General features: G+C 42.9%; 1 protein-coding gene across 2 annotated transcripts in view; it reads right to left on the bottom strand.

Moving 5' to 3' along the window:
* Positions 1 to 1,195: 1,195 nt before the first annotated feature.
* Positions 1,196 to 23,025, bottom strand: part of LOC137424516 (chloride channel protein ClC-Kb) — a 52,873-nt gene continuing 31,043 nt past the window's right edge. Inside the window, exons 7-19 of one of the 2 annotated variants that reach the window (XM_068112042.2) lie at positions 19,617 to 19,742; positions 17,016 to 17,100; positions 13,930 to 14,031; positions 11,840 to 11,924; positions 11,435 to 11,605; positions 11,212 to 11,281; positions 10,977 to 11,087; positions 9,633 to 9,849; positions 4,332 to 4,465; positions 3,718 to 3,791; positions 2,188 to 2,277; positions 1,891 to 1,977; positions 1,196 to 1,589 (exon numbers count right to left, since the gene is read on the bottom strand). In XM_068112042.2, coding sequence (XP_067968143.2) covers positions 1,524 to 1,589; positions 1,891 to 1,977; positions 2,188 to 2,277; positions 3,718 to 3,791; positions 4,332 to 4,465; positions 9,633 to 9,849; positions 10,977 to 11,087; positions 11,212 to 11,281; positions 11,435 to 11,605; positions 11,840 to 11,924; positions 13,930 to 14,031; positions 17,016 to 17,100; positions 19,617 to 19,742 — 1,418 coding nt within the window. In that variant the 3' untranslated portion in view covers positions 1,196 to 1,523. Of the gene's footprint in view, positions 1,590 to 1,890; positions 1,978 to 2,187; positions 2,278 to 3,717; positions 3,792 to 4,331; positions 4,466 to 9,632; positions 9,850 to 10,976; positions 11,088 to 11,211; positions 11,282 to 11,434; positions 11,606 to 11,839; positions 11,925 to 13,929; positions 14,032 to 17,015; positions 17,101 to 19,616; positions 19,743 to 23,025 lie in introns of those variants that run through there. The other variant, XR_010983942.2, reaches the window with a different exon arrangement.

Raw genomic sequence — 23,025 nt, 5'->3', positions numbered from 1 at the left:
GGGAGAGGGCTTGGGGGGGGGGAGGAGGCACGGGAATGGGAGGAGGGGGGGGGGGGTGCGAGAGGTATAAAACATATGAACACTGCAAGGACTTTCAGGAAAGAAGTTGGAATTTCGAAAAAGTGTATCTGGGGTGAATTAGTGGGGGTAGAAAAGATCAAGGTTTTGGATGGGGGTAGATAAGAGATGGTGGTGAACAGCTGTTTTTGAAGACCTGGAGGGAGGAGTGGGATTGAAGGGAGTGGGGGAGTTTGTTCCAGAGGCGGGAGAAAAGGGGAATGAAAGAGTGAAGGTGAGCAGAGAGCCGAGATTTTGGCAGTTTAACCATAAGAGGGTTGCTGGCAGATCTTGTGTGACCTGTAGGAATATTTGGGGGACAGGGCACAGAGAGAGCTGGGGGAGCAAGGCCGGAGAGGAGTCGGTAGAAGATAGAAAGACCACCATAACAGGAAGGACTTTACTTCATATCAGTTGCAATGATAGATTTCATGACTGCTTTTCCATGAAGGAAAATTCCATGAAGATAGATTCCATGAAGTATATTAATTAACTAGCCTGTAATTGGAAGGATCTGTTTTTGCACCCTCGATGTGTGTTGACCTAATGCTGGCCGTGTTTCAAGCAGATTGAAGGTGACCTATCGGACAGACAAAGGATAACCGTGAGATCAGCAAAGCAGGATTTGAGAACCATTGGTGCTCATACCATCTGGGCCTGTCATCAAGGTAGAGGCACAGCTACCCAGAACCTTCTCTACCTTATCGGGTGTATAAAGGTGAGTGTCCAGAAAAGAGTGGGTATGAAGGGCGGCATAGACCGAGTTAAAACAACGATGTCTTGAGTGGACTCAGCTCTGATGTAATTTGAGGTTCGGGAGGGATGGAGGAGGTGTACAAACTTAACAAGGCATCACCAGGTCTTTGAAGAAGACAGGTTGGTATTTGACCTGAAGGTTTGCTAGATTCCATTTTCTGGCTTGCCTGGGATGGCCACGCGTGTTGCAAGCCTTTTGGAATGACCAAAGGTCGTCCCCTGGTCGTGTTACCTTCCCATGATGACAAAGCAAGCTGCCACTGCCTCAACACGGAATTCGGTTTACCATGGCCTCGAGATTGGATATGAGAGCAAGTTATTTTTTTGTTTTTTTTTGTGATGCGATGTGTGCTCAATACTCGTGAATCGATGCAGACTTGAGAAAGTTTCAATATTTTACTTTGTAACAAAGTCACTTTCAAACAGCGTTTGCTTTTGGTTAATGTTACACTCTGGATGGTGGCAAATGGTTCATCCAGTAAGTAGTACGGCTGCCAGCACTATCGGGAAACACTCAAATTTACTCCCAGAATTGCTTGCGCTGCTGTCATCGTGAAATGCAAGCTCATGAGGCTTCATCTGTACATTCAATTTGTCTTGAATTTTACTTCTGGGGGGACGGGGGGGAATCAATTGCCCAAGTTAAACAGTGTTTAATGATACTGCAGTGGCAATTGTCTTCCCTCTGGGTCTGGCACGTACGTAGGCCTTCACAAACGGCCGTGTACGCAAGGCACGATCACTCCATTGGCAAGGTCTTCGATAGCTTTTCTCAGCTGTAACAACGACAACGACTGATATTTGCATGAAAAATACCTCGAGGTTAGTGTTTCAGTGACAAAACAAAGTATTTTGAAGAGAAAGAAATCCTCTGAAGCCAGAGTAAGAAGTAGGGTTGAGATGGTTCGGGTCAATACATCAGTGGCACTGGAAGTAAGGATTGTTACTTTGCCTGAAGCAGTCGTGAAGAAGTACATAATCATTCCATATGGTGGTTTTCTAAAGAAAAATAGAAGTTGGATGGTCCGGTATCTAAATGTGGTGGCAATCGGTTAACCGTGCGCATGATCAACTCACCTCCCGAAGAGTCACAACCCCCTTCAACTGACCACTTGAGGTCACAAACACCTGCTGGAGCCCTAACAGCTCGAACATCCTATGAGCCTGTGGAAAGTCAAACGCATCGGTTTGTAAAATGGACGTTTCATGTCTGGTCAAAACTGGGCCAGGGCCCGTGTGTTGTATCTTTCTATCGGGGTGGGAAGCACTATTTACCAAATGAATAAGGTAGGTGTAAAAGAAGATTGGATGAATTTTTAAAAAACATGTCGGAATCTTTACTTTTGTGATACACTGAGGTTCTCTAAAACGTACCTGGTACAGGGAGCTTTTTGGAGACAACTGGGTTGTGATCGGTTCAATTTGGCACCAGTCCGACAAACCACCGGAAGTCAGAGACTCTGGCTGGGCACAAAGGGTAGTGTGTTAGACCGATGGGTGTTAAACCCTGTTTAGCGGTCAAAGACAGAGGGTGCTGCATATCTGCCGCTGATGCAGTGCCCCCTATAGGTTAGAGTAGGAATTTGGAATTTGACCATGGGAACTTCACGAAGGACATTTTGAACTCTAATTTCCATTCAACTAATGCTGGCAAACTTGACACCCAGTTTAACGTACACCTGACGCAGATTCATCTGATGCAAACACAAAATGCGGAATCGATGGTATTCTTTGTAATTCTCATACTTGTTGCTCGGCACGAATATGACAGCTAGTCTGGACCAATATGCCCAGTCTGTGACCAATCAGCTCCGTCGAATCACAACCCCCATGCTAATAAAAAAGAGTACCAATGGTCCTATAGGTCATATGGCTGGTTACCAAAAAGTAGAGTGACGGATGGATTAGGGTAAAAATAAGAGCTCGATTTAGTATACACAATTTAGGTCAGGTAATATTGACTTGATGTTCACACTAGACTGGTGCAACTCTCTGCTGTCTATGAGCCTTAATTTTTGAGACATTGCCCACTTCCAGTATGATGAGGTCACTTCCGGTTGTGTCAAAATTAGCCGTATTTGAAAAAGTGCAATTCCAAGGTGTCTATAATTCATATTTTTCAAGATAATGCCCACTTTCTGTATTATGATGTCACTGGCGGCAATATTGTGTTTCAGATCAGCATATTTTAATCAAACGTTTCCACAGGTAGTCGATCATATACTGTGTTTTAAGTTTTGCATTGATTGGTTAAGTGGTTTCAGAGAAGAGTTTTAAATGTTTTTCTTTGATCCAACATGGCTGCGAGACCACATGGCCAAGGACATCATTGTTATCAAATTTTATTTCCTACGTGTGGTAGATCACATACGCAAAGTTTAGCATCGATCAGTTAAGCAGTTTCCGAGGGTATTTTTAAAGGTTTTCTCATGATCCAATAAAGCTGCTTTTCCCCATGACTGATGACGTCATTATCAACAAACAATATTTCCTTTGGGTAGTTGATCACAAATTTAAAGTTTTGCATTAATCGGTTAAATGGTTTGAGAGAAGGTTATCAAGGTTTTCCCGTAATCTAAAGTGTTCATTTTAGCCAAGTGTGGTCATAATCCCATCAGAAGTTTCAGCGAAGAAGTTGCAAGTGTTTACGGATGGACGGACGGACGGATGATTCACCATTCCATAAGCTCAGCATAACTATGTTCCAAGTGAGACGCAAGTCAGCAACCGATTGATGATCACTACACATGGACATCTTATAACCTAACCTACCTACTTCCTCATTGCAATACAACTTTCAGCCAACTCAAAATCCCTGCCGAGCCCAAACCGAAGGGTAGGATTAGTTATGTGCCCTTTGGCACAATTTATAGCTTGCTGTTTGGCTGAGAAGTCAAGTCTGACCTGTTGCTCACGCAGGCAGATGAAGCACTCGGTAAGTTCCTTTCTCTTTACTGATCCCACCAGCATCAGGTTCTCTGTAAGCAACAGAAAAGACTGTTTCAGTACCATGGAGCTCAACTCGACAGTTAAAAAATAAAATAGCCGCCCTGAGTGGGCTGACAGTCATCTCTTGAGATTGTAGTTCAGACCTCTGCTGCTTTGGGGGTCCCCCCCTCTGGGGTTCCCCCTCCACCTCCGCTCCTGAGAGCTCATAGATTTGAAATAACAAAATCTAAGACAGAGTGATCCTGTAGGCCATCGATTAGAAGGGCTGTTTTTTGGTTTCAGAGCAATCGGTTGGTAAATAAGGGACGAGTCGGGATCCAAAGTTTGGGGGTTAACCCCCCCTGGGAGCCCCCATGATCCACAATCGAAAAATCGAAGCCCGAGTGTTTGTGCGGGCTACTGTCTTGTATTCATGTGTCAAGTTTCAGAATAATCACCAGGTGATAAGGGAGGAGTAGCAAAAATAGCAAAAAGTTAACGGATGGACAGACAGACATCCGGACATCACAACCCATTTCATAAGTTCATCTATTCGAGATGAGATGACCTAAAAATGCAGAAAGAGCCACCTGCAGAGTTGACCACTGGATACACGGAGCATCTTGTCGAGCGCACAAGTTGACTCAATTCTGCTCGACTTGCTCCACTTGGAAGTGGTACGACGTCCTTGTCCATAAAATATTCCACCAAGATCCCATGAGCTCTGTGACACACACACACACACACACACACACACACACACACACGGAAACTGTTGTGATGAGGCAAAATATATTTTCTTCATAATTTCAATAATTGAATTACACATATTGATTTTACAGCAATTTCATCTGAGATATTGTATCTATTACCCAAGAGATATCCCATTTTTGTTTTACTGATAAGGAATAATGTCATAGTGATAAGGACATCGGCCCGGTTGCATAAAACTCCCTTATCCTTAAGGAAAGATGTACGTTAAGGTACACTGTGATTCCATAGCGAAGGTTTTCCTTAAGGACTGTTGCATAGACAACCCTTATGTTGTATAGTAAAGTGCTCCAATAATGAGATATTCAATAGTCTTCAACGTTTTTATTCAACCCACCATCGGAAGGCACGTTCCGTACCAATCTTTTCCGCTCTCCGTCCTCTCACCTGGAAACCCTTCACCTCTCCTCACCCGCAGTTTGCACGTGTGAGATCCTCTTCACTCCATAACTTGGAGAGGTGCTGGAAATTTGGATCATCCCTTTCGGAGGATGCCAGGTTTCCTCACTCGGACGAAGGAGCCACATTCAAAGTTCACATCCTTTGCCCCCCACCGTTTGTCGGTGTACGCCTTTTGCTTATTCTGCTTCTCTTGTACTGTGAGTGCTGTGTATTTGCGTGATGGTGTGTTGGCCTTTGGCATCTGTAACCCAGATACATGCAGCTTGGTGTGCATCTCTCTCCCATGAAGCAGTTCAGCAGGTGATCGCTGTGTTGTGGCATGTCGGGTTGCCCGGTATGTTTGAAGAAAGTCCGTTGTAAAATGTTTTCCAGTTTTTTCCCCTCGATGTTAGCAGTGAGCAAGCTTTCTTTTAAGCTTCGATTGAATCGTTCTATTTCTCCTTTCCCTTGCGGGTAGTAGACTGCTGACTTTCTGTGAGTAATGTCTCTGTCTTTCAGAAAAGTTTCAAATCCCTGAGAGGTGAGTTGTGAACCATTGTCGGATATCAACTCTTTTGGGTTACCTTCTCTGCTGAAGACAGTTGACAGGAACTTGGTCACTGTAGTGGAAGTGACCTGGGAGGTGAGTTGTGAACCATTGTCAGACATCAACTCTTTTGGGTTACCTTCTCTGCTGAAGACAGATGACAGGAACTTGATCACTGTCGTGGGGGTGACCTGGGAGGTGAGTTGTGAACCATTGTCAGATATCAACTCTTTTGGATTACCTTCTCTGCTGAAGACAGTTGACAGGAACTTGATCACTGTAGTGGAAGAGACCTGGGAGGTGAAGGCAATTTCTGGCCAGTTGCTAAAGTAATCGAATCAAAGGGCCCCACTATGTCGATTGCCAGTTTCTCCCAAGTGCCTCGGGATAAAGAACCGGCTGCAGTCGTGATGTGTGCATCAAAGGTGTCTTGTCATGTTGCTGACAAGTAATGCAAGCCTTGATTGCGGACTCTACGTGCGCGTCCATTCCCGGCCACCAGTACAGATCCCTTATCCGCTGCTTTGTCCTCACTGTGCCCTGGTGAGTGTCATGCGCTAATTTGATGAAATGTGGTTGTAGCGCATCCGGGACAAGAAGGCGGTGAGTACTTCTCATCACACAGTCCTTTTGTAATGACATTTCATTTTGCAATCTGAAATAAGGAAGGAGATCAGGATCCAGGCCTTTCGACGTTTTCGGCCAGCGCCTTGTAAGCATTTCACGTAACTTTTCTTGAACGGGGCAGGAAATACAAGCAGTTTTGAATTCCTCAGCTGTCACAGCAATGAGGGTCCACGTGAGTGCGACAACCTCAATGTCATCCTCCAGGTCTGGCTCTGAAGTAGGTCGTGGCAGGCGAGACAAGCAATCCGCTGTTACGTTTTCAGATCCAGGCTTGTACTGAATGTCATAATTAAATGACAGAAGCCATATGGACCATCTGGCCACGCGCATTCGAGCTCTTCCCCATCCTTTTATGGAAAGCAATGTAATGAGAGGACTGTGGTCAGTGCGTAAATTGAAATGTCTGCCCCAGATACAAGTCCTTCACTTCTGTCACCCACACGCATCATTTATCGGGTTTTAGAGCAATCATCCCCCATGATCCGGAATAAACAACCTAAGCCGAGCGAATGGGCAGGCTCCTTTCTTGTATCCATGTAACAATTTTCAGAACAATCAGCTCGGTGATAAAGGAGTAGTGAAAATAGCAAAAAGTTAACGGACGGACAGACATCCGGACATCATAACTCATTTTATAAGTTAATATCTTTGAGAATTGAGATGAGATCACCTAAAATGAGTTACATTTTCAAATGCTGACAGAGAAGCTAGATCACATCCCGGTTTTGTAGTTTTTCTTTTCTTTTTTTCCATTCGCGTTTTGCCCGGAAGGAGTGTTTCAAACATGTTTGCAAACAGGTGAGCACAATAACAGTGACGTAACAGAATGTACCATACTCAGTGGCATTGTGGTTAGAGCAGGCAAAGATCAGGCTGGGTTGTTTGTCGTTCCCTTCCTGGCAGTCAGTCCAGGAAGGAATTTGGTCAGGATTGCGGCAATAACTCACTTACTCTTTAGGAGAGGCACCCTGGTCTTTTTACCGTCCACCAAAGAATTGATTCTGAAACAAACTAAACCTCAGAATAGTTGGAGGAAATCACTGAGCTCAGATGCAAAATACACTACATGGCCAAAAGTATGCGGACACCCCTTCCAATTAGTGGATTCGACTGTTTCAGCCACCCCCATTGCTGACAGATATATATAATCAAGCACACAGCCATGCAATCAACCTAGACAAACATTGGCAGTAGAATGGGCCGTACTGAAGAGCTCAGTGACTTTCAACGTGGCACCGTCATAGGATGCCACCTTTACAAAAAGTCAGTTCATTAAATTTCTGCCCTGCTAGAGCTGCCCCGGTCAACTCCAAGTACTGTTATTGTGAAGTGGAAACGTCTAGGAGCAACAATAGCTCAGCCACGAAGTGGTAGGCCACACAAGCTCACAGAATGGGACCGCCCAGTGCTGAAGTGTGTAGTGTAAAAATCAGTGAGGAATTGAAAATGGTTTAAATTGAGATTTTTTTTTTGTCACTGATCTACCCCATAATAATCTACCCACATAGATCTACCCACATAATACCCTGTAATATCAAAAGTGGAATTTTGTTTTTAGAATCTCCTTATAAATTAAGAATGAAAATCTGAAATGTCTTGAGTCGATAAGTAATCAACCCCTTTGTTATCACACCAAATTGAGCTCAGGTGCATCCAATTTCCTTTGATCATCCTTGAGATATCTCCACAACTTGATTGGAGTCCACGTATGGCCAATTCAATTGATTGGACATGATTTAGAAAGAAACTCACCTTTCTACATGAGATCCCACAGTTGACAGTGTATGTCAGAGCAGAAACTCTACCATGAAGTCAAAGGAACTGTCCGTAGAACTCTGATATACATCTGGGGAAGGGTATAAAATAATTTATAGAGTGTTGAAAGTTCCCAAGAGCACAGTGAGCTCCATAATTAGGAAAGGGAAATAATATGAAACGACCCAGATTCTTCGGAGAGCTGGCTTTCCGACCAAACTAAGCAACCGGACAAGAAGGACCTTGGTCGGGGAGGTAAACAAGAACCGAAGGACCACTCTGACAGAACTACAGAGTTCCTTGGCTAAGATGGGAGAAGCTGCCTGAAGGACAACAGTCTCTGCAGTACTTCACAAATCTAGGCTTTATGGGAAAGTGGCCATATGGAAGCCACTCCTGAGAAAAAGGCACATGACAGCACACCTGGGGTTTGCAAAAAGGCACGTGAAAGACTCTGCATGAGGCAAAAGATTATGTCATCTGATCAGACGAAAATGGAACTCTTTGGCCTGAATGCAAAGTTCTACATCTGGCAGAAACCGAGCACAGCTTATCACCCATCTAACACTATCCCTACAGTGAAGCATGGTGGGGGCAGCATCACGCTATGGGGATGCTTTTCAGCAGCAGGGACTAAGACTTGTAAGGATAGAGGGAACAATGAATGGAGACAAATACAAACAAATCCTTGAGGAGAACCTGCTTCAGAGTGCAAGAGACCTTCGACAGCAGCAAAGATTTATGTTCCAACAGGACAACGACCACAAGATTGCAGCCAAAGGATCACTGGAATGGCTTCAGAACAAGAATGTGAAAGTCCTTGAGTGTCCCAGCCAAATCACAGACTTGAATGCCATTGATTAATCTGTGGAAAGACTTGAAGATTGCTGTTCACCGATGCTCCACATCCAACTTCACAAAGCTTCAGCAAATCTACAAGGAACAATGGGAGAAACTCCCCAATTCTGGAGGTGCAAAGCTGATAAAGACATACCCAAGAAGACTCGAAGCTGCAATCACTGCCAAAAGAACTTCTATGAAATCTTGACTCAGGGGGTTGAATACCGATGTAAATTAGATATTTCTGTATTTCATTTTTAAATATTTTGTCACAATTTCTAAACACTATATTCCACTTTGACATTATGGGTTATTATGTGTAGATCAATGACAAAACACATTTCAAAATAATCCATTTCAAATTCAGGCTGCAATACAACGAAATGTGAAAAAGTCAAGGGGTGTGAATACTTTCTGAAGGCACTGTATATAGTTCATGGTGCTATCCTTTTTCATCAGCAAGCAATGGTCTTTTGATGTGGTTTCATCCTTCCCTCACCTCGTAACCGATATTACAAACCATCTTCCTTTATTTCATGATATTGAGCATGATATGTTGTGATCAATAAAATTTACTTCAAAAACACCAAAAATTACAGAGTGAATTTACAAGAATGTGCCGCAGAACATTGCTCACCGTAGGTGGCCTGAGCAGGGTGCTCCCACCCGGAGGGCGGCAGTGCCCACTAGTTTATTAAATACAACTGCTTCTCATTCAGGTGGAGCCAAGTGCCTATATTTATGTTCCTTGCCACTTGTATGTAGTGCCGGTTTAGTTACTTTGGCAACTTAAAAAAAACAATTGCTATAGTATCATAATTTTAAAACCCATTTGATTTCATGACAAAGCAGAAGTGAAGAGGGTTAATCATGTTGCTTATGGAGGAAGTAATACAATGCTATAAGTAAACATGATGTCACAAGACTACTGACACGTACTTCCCATCGAACATCTCCGATTTCCACTCACCCATTGCGGCCCTTTCCGCCAAGCCGAGGCAGGAAAGGTAACTTTTTCATGATGATGGCGCTATCGTAGATGGACGGTTGGAGGCGCTGGCTCACGCCGTTGGCGAGAAGCACAGCTATAAGCACTGGCAAGATATGGGTAATTTGCCCAGTGAGCTCAAAGACTAGCATGGCTGTGGAAATTGTGTGGGTCATAGCTCCTGAGAAGGCTGCAGCACCTGCGGTGACATGAGCGGGACCCTCAAACTCTTGGCCGCTGAATACCTTTCCCACAAAGTTTTTACCCTGCGCTCGCGAAGCGAAAATCAGGGTTAAGCATTCAGTTGCGTACGTGTGCCGTATGTGTCTGCATTAAAAAAAATCCTTTTCTCGGCAACCGTTGGTCCGATTGACACTAAATTTTACCATAGAAGTGCCTCCACCTGTTGAATTTTTTTATTCATAATTATGACGTCATTGGTCACGTGGTACGGACGCCATCTTGGAAAAACGTTACACCTCTATCTCCCAAACCGCTCAATGGAAAAAATTTAAACATGGCTCATTGTCAAGTACTCACCACGGGGAATAAGATATGTTGATGGTGATGTCATCGGTGCCTTAATTATGACGTCATAATTCGACAAGTACAACGCTTGATCTGATCAGTATGAATAAAACAAAAATTCCTCTGCAACTGTTAGTCCGATGGACACTAAATTTTCAGAATATGTGCATCTCCTCCTGTAGAATTTCTTGATGATAATTATAACGTCATAGGTCACGTGATACAGACTCCATCTTGGAAAAAATCGAAAAAAGTTGAACCTCTACATCTCCGAAACCGCTCCATGGAAAAAATTGAAACATGGCTCATTGTAAAGAACTCCATATGGGGAATAGGTGTTGTTAACGATGACGTCATTGGTGCCATAATTATGACGTCATAATTCGACAGGGACAACGCTTAGTCTGATCAGTTTGAAATGTATTGAGCATGATCTATGCAACAATTATATTAGAGAATATAAATGTATGATGTCATCGCTCACGTGGTCTGGCAGCCATATTGGATTAAAAGAAAAAAAACGTTCAAAAACAGAACAGTTGGCTCGCAACAAGTTAACTGGCAGGGTAAGTATTCTATGAATACCATCTGGTGTTGGTACTGTAAAACCGCTGTCTTTGAGGTCAACCGTATTCACTGAAAAGCCAAATGTGAAAGGCAGAAGTGGGGCTCAGGACAACTGAGGTCTTCACCTTCACAAATTCCTGCCGCAGATACCGCGAATACCTGGATGCGTGGTGTGTTCATGAAATAACAAAATACCGTGGTGCTGCGCAGGGGCAACTTGGCATCACACACCTGCCAGCGCGTAAGCACCAGGAGTGATGTAGGCTGCCACTCCCTCGGTATTAATGCCCATGGGAAAGGCAAGGGCCAGGAGTTCACCTATGAGTCTGCCCAGAACCGCACCTACGCGCACCACACACGAGTCGTTACGGAACAGTTACACTTCTGGCATTTTGAAATGAAATTTGTCCAATATACAATGGAGTTTTTAGAATTATGAAAACCATTGTTATTTTTGCCTTTTTACCGTAGATGAACAAGGGCATGAAGTATCCGGCTGGTGCAGGGATGGTCATGGCAATGATCAGCAAAAGAAACTGAGGAGGGAATTATTTTTGTCAGCCATCATAGTTCCATCCAAACACATGGAATATGGTCTCCCCCCTGTCCTTTTTTCCACACTCCCATAAATACACCAGCTATGAATGTGACAGACCGAACCAAAGCAGATCATTGGTCATCATTCTTACCTTTATGGTCAGAAAGGCGGTAAAAGCCGCGTACATGCCACCAGGTGCATCACCCCACTCTCGCCACAGATCATCAGGCCGCAGGCCACCGGGAGTCGTGGAGTCGTTGACGGACAACGACCCCCAGGTTTGATGGTCAAACAGACTATTCAGCAGTTCTTTCATGCTGAGCTGTGGACAAGTCCAAGGAAGTCAGGAAGCATGAGGACGGAACGCACGACTACACTCCACGTAGTGGTGGGATAGAACATGGGAAGGAAACTGTGCATCCAAAATCAGGCACTCGGTGAAGATTTTTAAAATCCAGGCTTAACACAGCTTTGTTCATCTGGGGAATATTGGACGACATTAAAGACCGTGAGGCTGGTGGTCCTTTTTGGTGTTGCGCAATGGTATGTTCCATACCCGAGCAGCAAGCAGACAACCAAGCCCTTTTGGGTAAGTGGTTGTGGCCAAGAGGAAGGCAGCCAAAGCAGAATAGATGGTCTTCCTGAGAAACAACAAAAGCCACATTCGATTTTTACATATTACATTGACATGTGAGCGGAGGGCACACTTGATATGTCACATGGCAATTTTCATGGTCTTACTGATAAGCACATGTTGAAGTTGGTCAACGTAGGGAAACCTTTTCCGGTAGGGAAACCTTTTAAAATGTTGATTTCGGTACACACTTGGGAAGCGAAGGTGAAGCGACCTTCTGAGCGACCAAAGTTTGTTTTACAAAAGTTTTACAAAATTTGGCCCTGTGAGGATATACAGAGGGGAGAGGGGTTGGGGGGGGGGTTGTTGCCCCCCAAAATAGGTACAGGTATTTGCTTTCTTCTCCGAAATTACACATAATTTCGATAAAACCTGATCACAACCTTCATCACCCATGATGTACTGAAGTTTGTTCACGGCATTAGAAAAACCGGGGTTTAAAGGGGTCTACGGGGGCCGGGGACGGGAGGGTTGAGTTACTGTTGTTCCTGATCCAGGTGAGCTTCAGGAGCCGCGGTCCTATTTTTAATATCTAGAACGAGCTCAGGCTCATGGACGAGTTTGTACATAAATTATATTCCAGGACAGTGCTGGCAGGATAGATTAAAGCTTAGACGATTGACAACCATTGATCCAATTGACACGAAATTTTCACCATAGGAGCGCCTCCTCCTGTATAATTTTAGTGATATTTATGACATCATAGATCACGTGTACGGGCGCCATCTTGGTAAAACTTTGCACCTCTATATCTCCAAAACCGCTTCATGGAAAAATTGAAACATGGCCCATTGTCAAGTACTCCCTATGGTGAATAAGATATGGTAATAATGATGTCATCAGTGCTTTCATTATGACGTCATAATTCGACAAGTACGCTTGATCCGACCAGTATGGAAAAATTTGAGGCTCATCTATGGATAATTCGGTCGACAGAATGAAATTGATGACATCATAGGTCACGTGGTTCGGCAGCCATGTTGGATTGAACATTGAAAAATAACTTAAAAAATAATTTCCAGAACGGCTGACCAGATCGATGCGAAACTTCATGCACATGGATCTATTAGACTTGGGGAATATTGGGTATTCCATGAATAAATCGCATGTCACATGGTATGGCAGCCATATTGGATTTTACCTGAAACCTTCTAAAATCGTGTTCTCCAGAATGGCTGGACAGATTGAGGGAAACCTTCACACACATTTTCCCGAAGCCTTGTAGATACCATGGTGTTCACGAATAAATCATAGGTCACATTGGTCTGGAAGCCATGTTGGATCAAAAAAAAAATTCTCGGAAAGAGCTGAACCTATCGAAACAAAACGTTTGAAATATCATCTAACACCATTGCAGCATACAATGTGAAAATGATGATGTCATAGGTCACATGGTTAGGCAGCCATATTGGGTGCAAGCACAAATCTTTGAAAATCTTCTTCGCTGAAACGGCTTAACCGATCAGTGCGAAACATTACCTAATTTATCAACGACTCATGGGAAATATAGTTTGATAAGTGCTGTCATCGGTCACTGGTGTGGCAGCCATATTGGATCAAAGAAAGAAAAACCTTAAAAAACGGAAGGGTTGGCTCGTACCAAGTACTTCTCAAGACTGTGCGGGGTAAATGTTCTATGAATACCATCCAGTTCAAATACATAGCTTATTTCTATAGCAACTGATAGGGTGGGACTTTAAAATCTAGTTTTGTTTTTGTCAACATGATCGAGCCTCCTGGAAGAGCTAGACATGAATGGAAAGGGGGAAACTCGATGGAAGTTGGTTCCACAGGCGAGAAAAAAAAAAGAAAAAAAGGTAAACAAAGAGTTATTCAGAGACAAACTGTATTCTTTTTTTTTTAACTCTAAATTTGCTTTTTGTACAGGTTGCGGCCAGTGAAAACTCTTCAACGCAGATATATATATATATATATATATATATATATATATATATATATATATATATATATATACATACATACATATACACAGCTAGGCATTTGCATCGTACTGTTTTGTAAGCAGACATGATGTAAGCGGGTTTCTGTTGATGAGATGGATGAACTTCCGTTGGCTCTGTAGACAAGCCCAGCTTACCAATCCACAGATCAATCTGCAGCAGATCATGTGAACATGAACATGGACATATACATTCAATAGAAAATGTAAGCCACTCTTGTCTAGTAGCTACAGATGCACCAGCAATAATCTCCATCAACTGTTTTATTTATTTATTTATTTATATATATATATATATATATATATATATATATATATATATATATATATATATATATATATATGTTCCTTTCCTCACAGAAGATACAGCAATGTACTAAAACAATAATGTACGGTCTTAATTTACAATTGATTTCTATTGATTTGTCTGGTAATGATAATTGTGAATTGCATATTGGAGGGGGGCACTGATTCAGTCCCTTAACTGCACCCCAGTACCTGACAGGCCGAACAATATGATTCTGCAACCACCAATCATTTCAGGGTCGATGTGGCAATATTTTCCGACTCATGCTCTCAAGGCCTGCAAGTATGGCTACTTAACTGCAGATGTGGGGACGGACAGCTTAACCATCCCACCCTGAAGAATGCAATTTACTGCATCGTCAGGCAAATTAATTTAATCAGATTTGACTCCACTGGGGAGCAGACCCGGAACCGGAAATCCCCAAGGTGGACATGACACCACCTGAGCTATCCTATTTCTTGTCGAGTGATCGTCGTCGTTGTTCATATGCAGCACATGGCTGTGGGGTAGCGTCAGTTCTCGCAGGGACGTAACTGTGCCGCTGATGCAGCCCCCTCTGTGGGTTAGAGAAGGGGGCCCGGCGATGATGCATGCTGAAAGGGAGTATGGTACTCAGTTTTCACTCCCGTTTCTTGTTGTGCACCACACTCCTTTCCTATTCCATCTCTAGGAGTTGCATGACGTCATTGCCGGGCACCAAAGGGGGCCCGGTGATGACTCGCGCTGAAAGGGAGTTCTCAGTTTTCACTCCGGTGGTTTTCTTGTTTTCTTGTTTGTCCGGGCAATATCTCAGCCATCCTTTGAGCTAGGAAGCTGAAATTTGGACATGACAATGACCAAGTGATTTGGCTATCAAGGATATTTTTGATTTATTGATTAATCATTTAATTGATTAATTATTTAATTATTTGATTAATGACTAAATTATTTTTTATTTTGTTTAAGTTACAGATTCGGATGAAATTGTGAAGGTTTATGTGTTATATTAGCCAATTGATTAATTATTTAATTTTTATGATTATTATTTATTTATTTTCAGTATTAACCATTTATTTATTTTCTTTCTCATCTGGCCAATATCTCAGGCACCTTTTGAGCTGGGAAGCTAATATTTGGACAGGACAATGACCAAGTGATTTGGCTGTAAAGGGTATTTTTGATTTATTGATTAATCAATTAATCGATTAATTATTTATTGATTAATAAATTAATTATAAAAAATTTTATTAAGGACTTATTTAATTACATTTCTAAAAGTCACATCTTCGGATGAAGCACTAGTGGTTTAGTTATGCTATTAGCCAATTGATTAAGAAAATATTTTACGATTGTTGTTTATTGATTTGAATTATGCAATTAATCAATCAATTATTGTACACGTCTTCCTCCCAATTCCGTCTCCATGTGCTGCACGGAAGCATCACTGGGTGAGCCGAAGGCACAGTTCTTCCATTTTTGTGCAATGTCGTGTGCTGAAGGAAATGTTATTTCTTTATGTGGCATGGGAAGGTGTACTTTGAATGGAGCTCTATTTGTTTGAGTCTCGTTGAGTTTGATATCTACATGTAAGACAGAAATTGCAAATCAGTAAAAAAAAAAAAGTGGTGGCCTATGACTTTTGCACATTCCTGTATGTGTTATGGCCAAGAGCTATGGTGAAGAACAGAGCTCCTAAAGTCCATCTCCTTTTTGTGTTCTTTGCATTTGAAAATCTCTGCGTAGAGATACTTCTTCGACCTGTGATGGGTATCATTTATTACTGGGATTGTCGTGTGTGCATAGTTACCTCCGCCACCGAAGATGAATGGAGGTTATGTTTTCACCCCTGTCTGTCTGTTTGTCTGTCTGTGAACAAGATATCTCAAAAAGTTGAGGACGGATTCGGCCGAAATTTGGCAGTGAGGTAGTGTATGTGACGAGGACGAATCGATTTGATTTTGGTGAAGATCTGAATGTGGATTCGGATGCGAGAATTGTTTAATTTTTAAGTGATTCTTCACCATTGGGGGATCGAGCAAAAAGCAATATGAATGAATGAATGAATGATCGTTTTAAGGCCATTTTCCCCACTAGAGCGGGGGTTAGCCTTGCAGGCCCCATGACAATCATGGTTCCCTGTTTGAGGCAATGTTTTATGGCCGGATGCCCTTCCTGACGCCAACCCTTAGTTGCACTCTTACGATGCGCAGGGATACGGTGTACCTATTCTAAACCGGGGTACACACCAGGATAATTTATCCCAGCAAGCTGGTACTCAATTTGCCGACCTCGGAAGGATGACAGGCTGAGTCAACCCCCCTGGTGTTAGTTTAGCGATCAACCGGGATTGCGAACCCAGGATCCTAGGATCCCAAGCCGGCACCCTAACCGCTAAGCCAACACCAGATATACAACATGATATTTAAAAACGTTATGGATGACTTATGACTAAACTTGGTGGATGAGTTTGTTAGGTGACAAGAACAAGGGATTAGATTTTGGTTCAGGTCCGAATTCAGATCTGGCCTATCAGTGGGATACAAAACATAAACTGTTCAGCCTGGAGGAGGTATGCTCTCTACCGAGTGCCATTTTAGTATGAATATAGATTACCAATTGAACAACTCCCTCGCTCCAGATCCTTCGCCTTTTGCATACATAATATGTAGATGGCCCCTAATATAGATAGCCTTGCATTTTGTAACCATCAATCCTGTAATCTAAGCACATGTATCTCTGCACTATCCCTCCTTCTCACAACCCCTTCTCATCCTCTTTACTAAGGCTTAGTAGTGTTAATACTCTTGGTATCATTGTTGGTAAGAGTACAAATTGTATTCCCATGTTCTTACCCCAGGAAAGCAAAAAAAAGTAGCTCTGGGAGATCATAGGGGAAGTCGATGCGGAAATTAGTTTTGAAAAGTGTTGTGATGGTCTCTAGGGTGGTGGGTATAAAACACATGATGACCGCATGTCACGCCACAAAAATACAAGATGCAGAAAACAATACAGCAAGGATAAATTACAAGAACGCTTTGATAGTCCAATTCATTTACTGCATTGCCATTTGCTCAAACTTCACTTGGAAATTTAGAATACACCACTGGGTATCGGTACCCTGTGGCCAAATTACAAACCATCTTCAAGGGGGCACTGCATCATAGTCATTAGCAGTGTCAACATAAATGATGCATCCAGCAGCAAGGTAGTGTAGATCTTTCGCGCTATATAGTGCCTTCAGAAAGTATTCACACCCCTTGACTTTTTTCACATTTTGTTGTGTTACAGCCTGAATTTAAAATGGATTAAATTAAGATTTTTTGTCACTGATCTGCACGTAATAACCCATAATGTCAAAGTGGAGTTTTTTTTCAAAACTTTTACAAAAAATGAAACAAAGAAATATCGAATTTACATAAGTATCCAACCCCCCGAGTCAATACTTCGTAGAAGCTCCTTTGGCAGCGATTACAGCTTCGAATCTTCTTGGGTATGTCTGTAGCAGTTTTGCACATCTGGATTTGGGGAGTTTCTTCCATTCTTCCATACAGATTTGTTCAAGCTCTGTCAAGTTGGATGGGGAGAGTCAGTGAAATCTTCAAGTCTCTCCACAGATTGTCTCAATGGGATTCAAGTCTGGGCTTTGGCAGGGCCGCAGTATAAATCTTCGCCACAGTCTGAGGTCTTTTGCACTCTGAAGCAGCTTCTCCTCAAGGATTTACCTGTATTTGGCTCCATTCATTGTTCCCTCTGCCCATACAAGTCTCCCAATCCCTGCTGCTGAAAATCATCCCCATGGCATGATACTTTCACCATCATGCTTTATGGTAGGGATGGTGTTAAATGAGTGATGACCTGTGCTCGGGTTTCCTCCAGACGTGGTGCATTCCATTCAGGCCAAACAGTTCAATTTTCGTCTGATCAAACCACAGAATATTTTGCCTCATGCTCTCTGAGTCTTTCACCTGTTTTTTTGCAAACTCCAGGTGTGCTGTCATGTGCCGTTTTCTCAGGAGGGGCTTCTGTCTGGCCTTTCTCCCATAAAGCCTAGATTTGTGAAGTGCTGCAGAGACTGTTGTTCTTCCGGCAAGTTCTCCCATCTCAGCCAAGGAACTCTGTAGTTCTGTCAGAGTGGCCTTTGGGTTGTTGGTCACCTCTCTCATCAAGGCCCTTCTTGTTTGGTTGGACGTCCAGCTCTAGGAAGAGTCTGGATAGGTCCATATCCTTTCCATTTCCTGATGTTGGAGCTCACTGTGCTCTTGGAAACTTTCAACACTCTAGAAATTGTTTTATCCCCTTCTCCAGATCTTTGCCTCCTCACAATTCTATCTCTGAGTTCTACGGACAGTCTCTTGGACTTTATGGTCGAGTTTCTGCTCTGACATGCACTATCAACTGTGGGACCTTATATAGAAAGGTGTGTTTCTTCCGAAATCATGTCCAATAAATTGAATTAGCCACAGGTGGAATCAAGTTGTAGAGACATCTCAAGGATATATATATAAAATAAATAACCACCTTTAGAGGCCATTTTTCCCCGCAAAGCGGGGGTTGGCCTTTTTCGGGGACCGTGGTTGTTGTTGTTTTTCGGTCCCCTTTTTGAAGCAATGTTTTACGGCCGGATGCCCTTCCTGACGCCAACCCTTTTTGCCGCCTTTAACGACAAGCAGGGAATTACCAGTGTACTGGTACTCAATTTGCCGACCTCGGAAGGATGACAGGCTGAGTCAACCCCCCTGGCGTTAATTCAGCGATCGACCGGGATTCGAACCCAGGATCCTAGGTATTCTAAGCCGGCACCCTAGCTGCTAGCCCAACACCAGGGTTAATCTCAAGGATGATCAAAGAAATTGGATGCACCTGAGCTCAATTTGGAGTGTCATAGCAAAGGGGTTGAATACTTATTGACTCGAGACATTTAAACTTTTCATTTTTAATTATTTTTTGAAAATTGCGAAAAAAAAATTCCATTGACATTATGGGGCAATATGTGTAGATCAGTGACAAAAAATCTCAATTTAATCCATTTTAAATTCAGGCTGTATCACAATAAAATGTGAAAAAGATGAAGGGGTGTGAATACTTTCTGATGGCATTGTATATATCAGATCTAATTCTGAAAACGTCCACTCGGATGGTAGTGCAAGCAGGGAGCATTGCATCAAGGAGTATGCCTCTCTTGAAAAGGCCCATAAAGCAACATGAGGACAACATGAGGGAGGGAGGAGAACAACATGAGGGAGGAGGCCAAATTCAGTGCTTCATCTCACATTTGCATGTGCTATCCAAATACGTTTGGTAACTTACTAGATCCTGAGTAGATCTGAAAAACGTTTCTAAACTCTATAAGAAAAGACATGATGAACCAATGATTGGCAAGACATGACAGTCATGTGATTAAAACCACATGGACTAGTCTCAGGATACCACCGGTCGACTGTCCAGGGTTGTACCCTGTTGGCTGTCCAACACGGCGAGCAGACGGAAGATGAGAGCACCACAGGATGCTGAAAAGAACCCACGCCAATAGTCCCTCACGGCAAAATGGGATGACATCACCTCCACGCTGAAGAGTACACCTAGAGGGCACATGGCATCGTCAGGTAAGGGCACTGTATTGCATTATAATAATGATCGAAGCTCTTCCAAGAGCCCCGACTTCTGGGAGAGGGGGAACAATAAAAAGTTGATTGCGTTCCAGGGGAAATTCACATATTATGCACATGCATCAACTTGGAATTTTGAACATATTAGGTGTACCGGAGAGTAATGTCGTTTTTCAAAGATGGATACACAGCTTATACATATATATATATATATAAGCTGTGTATTCATATATTAATTCATTCATTCATTCATATAATATACATCTCTCTATAATGCAAGCAATCTCTGTGTGTCTGTGTGTCTGTCTGTGTGTATGTGTGTGTGTGTTTGTCTGTGACCGCTGTTTCTCGACAACTACCGGTCCGATATACTTGAAACTTGCCAGGTATATTGCTGGGGACCCGAGGATGTGCCTTTTCAAGGTTTGAAATTAATCGGACAAGTGGTTCCCAAGGTATGGTCACCGTACTCGCAAGCCGTTCGCTTTGGCTTTGCGAATGGACCAAACCATTTCATGTAAATAGAGGGGGGGGATATAATTTTAGATATATATATATAGTACGGGCACGCCCTAGTCTCTCTATAATGCAAGCAATCTCTGTGTGTCTGTGTGTCTGTCTGTGTGTATGTCTGTGACCGCTGTTTCTCGACAACCACTGGTCAAATCTCAGTGAAACTTGCCAGGTATATTGCTGGGGACCTGAGGATGTGCCTTTTCAAGGTTTGCTATTAATCGGACAAGTGGTTACCAAGTTATGGCCATTTATTTAGCAAACACATACGTTTTGTACGTGAACGAAGGAACAGCGAAGGACGAGAGCGAAGGAACGGCGAAGGACGAGAGCGAAGACCGAAGGAACGATGAAAGTTTTAATTTTTTCTTTGCACGTACGGTCAAGCTACAGCGAAGGAACCGCGTGTGTGTTTGTTGTTCTCTTCTCTTTGTGCTTTTCCTTGCGATGAAATTGCAAAATGGCAAAATATGTTGGCGCTAATTGAAGAATTGGCAATTAAAACTAATTTGCGATTAATCGTAACTGCGATATGCGAACTTCCGGACAGTGAGGCCTTATTTTTGGTACGTACGTCAATGTACGTATGTCCACGTACTTACCTCCCCGCACGTACGGGCACGCACTAGTAAATGAAAAATTACATTAAAAAATCGTAAACACGTCCATTAAAAAAAAATCTCAATCGACATCTATCATTTGAAAATTGTAATTTCTATAACTGTAAACTGTGAAACAAAACATGACAATAATGTCCTTAAATGAAAAAAAAGCACCCGTAAATTATAATTTACGTAACAAACCGTAAAGTGTCTGTAAAAACAAATCAAACAAAAAAAACCCTCATAGCTGGGCGGCTTAGCTAAAAAATTCGGATCGATTGTGCCTTTTCCCTTAAAAGCATGAAACTTGGCACATGGCTAGAATACCCGAAAAGAAAGATTTTTAGTCCAGGGGGCATCCCCAATTTCACCCCGTATGGCGGCCATCTTGAAATCCAAGATGGCCAACATACAAGACCTATTTTGATGAATATCTCCATAATTAGAACAGATATCAAAATGGTTGAAGTGCCTATACCTACATTTTTAGGGTCTAGGAATCCAATGGCAACATAAAATATTCAATAGTATATGGCAGCCATCTTGAAATCCAAGATGGCCGCCATAACAGACCTGTCTTGATGAATATCTCCATAATTAGAACAGATATCAAAATGGTTGAAGTGCCTATACCTACATTTTTAGGGTCTAGGAATCCAATGGCAACATAAAATCCAATGGCAACATATTGGAACACCCACAGTTCCAATACTGGAGTCTCACGATGGCATTGGAGAACAGCATCCTGACCTTTGTGCGCTCATTGAGGGAGGCTGACTTTGAAATGTACTTAGATGCTTTATGGGAGCTTCTTCCGTGGTTCTTTGCTCTTGACCATACGCACTATGCAAGATGGGTCACAGTCCATTTGCGTGATATGATGGACTTGCACAAGACACACCCTAAAGTTCTGGATAATTTCCGAGCTGGCATGTTCACGGTACAAAAGACCCAACGCAAATTTTCTTCAATTGCGACAGATCATGCACATGAACAGAACAATGCACGTATCAAGGGAGATGGAGGAGCTGTGGGTCTGCTGGACAATGCCCATGCTCTGCAAAGATGGATGGTTGCAGGTCCAGAGGTCTCAAGGGTGATTGATGAGTTTGAGACTGCACAGGAGCAACATGAAAGCAAAGCGCCATCACTGCATCATGATCAGAATAAAAGCACCCAGATGACCTTTGACAAACATGTCAGATCACTTGTATCAGTTATCGAGGAGCTAGGTAATCCATTTCTTGAAGAAACCGCTGACCTTTTGGTCCTTGACACAAAGGATATAGCAAGTGCATCAGTCGTACAAAGTGTGAAAGACGTGCAGAACGTGGGAAAGGAGGCTCTGGAGTCATTTGTGCAAGAGAGGCTGATTGAACGCTCAAAGCCTTTGAATGATGTCGTCCCGCACAAAAAGTTACCTCTGTTTGGCAGCTCATCAGTAACAGACCAGCTGACAGATAAACACAAGGTAGCCTCATTGAAGAGTGATGTTCAACTGTTTTCTCGCCTCTATATTGCCTGTCAAACCCGCGAGGGAAACCTGGATGAATTTTTCCGTCATGAAAATCAATCTTTCCCTCCATCTCTGTCCAAGGATGGGAAGCTTCGACCTGGTACAAAGAGCGACCTTTTGGACTGCTTAGAGGAACTTTCACCATCAAGCACACAGATGCCAGAGGTGACATGTGTCATACTTGACGGGGCAGTAATTGTTCAAAAGCTAAAGCCCGATGTTGGCACAGTCAAAACATTTGGCGAATATGCCGAAAAGGTGTTCATCCCATTTGTTTTCTCACAGTACAAATCTGCAACCCGACTTGATCTGGTGTGGGACCGTTACCTACCCGACAGCCTTAAGAGCATGACCCGTGAAAAGCGTGGCAAGGGGGTTCGCCGACGAGTAGATACCTCAGTTGCAATTCCTGGACAGCGGCAGAACTTTCTTCGAGTTGATGAAAACAAGCGTGAACCCTTCAGCTTCCTTTCCAATGAAACAATTAAATCATTTGAAGACCAGCCCAAGGAGCTAGTTGTCACACTTGATACAGAGGTTCTTACTGCTCCACCACGCATTGATCTAGAATCACTCTCCCCGTGCACTCAGGAAGAGGCAGATGGTCGGATGTTCCTCCATGCTG

Source organism: Myxine glutinosa, chromosome 4 (genome assembly GCF_964187855.1).
Source record: "Myxine glutinosa chromosome 4, kmMyxGlut1.1, whole genome shotgun sequence".
In the NCBI taxonomy this organism is placed as follows: Eukaryota; Metazoa; Chordata; class Myxini; order Myxiniformes; family Myxinidae; genus Myxine; species Myxine glutinosa.
Note: the sequence above shows the minus strand (reverse complement) of the source record. Positions and strands in the feature narration are given on the sequence as shown.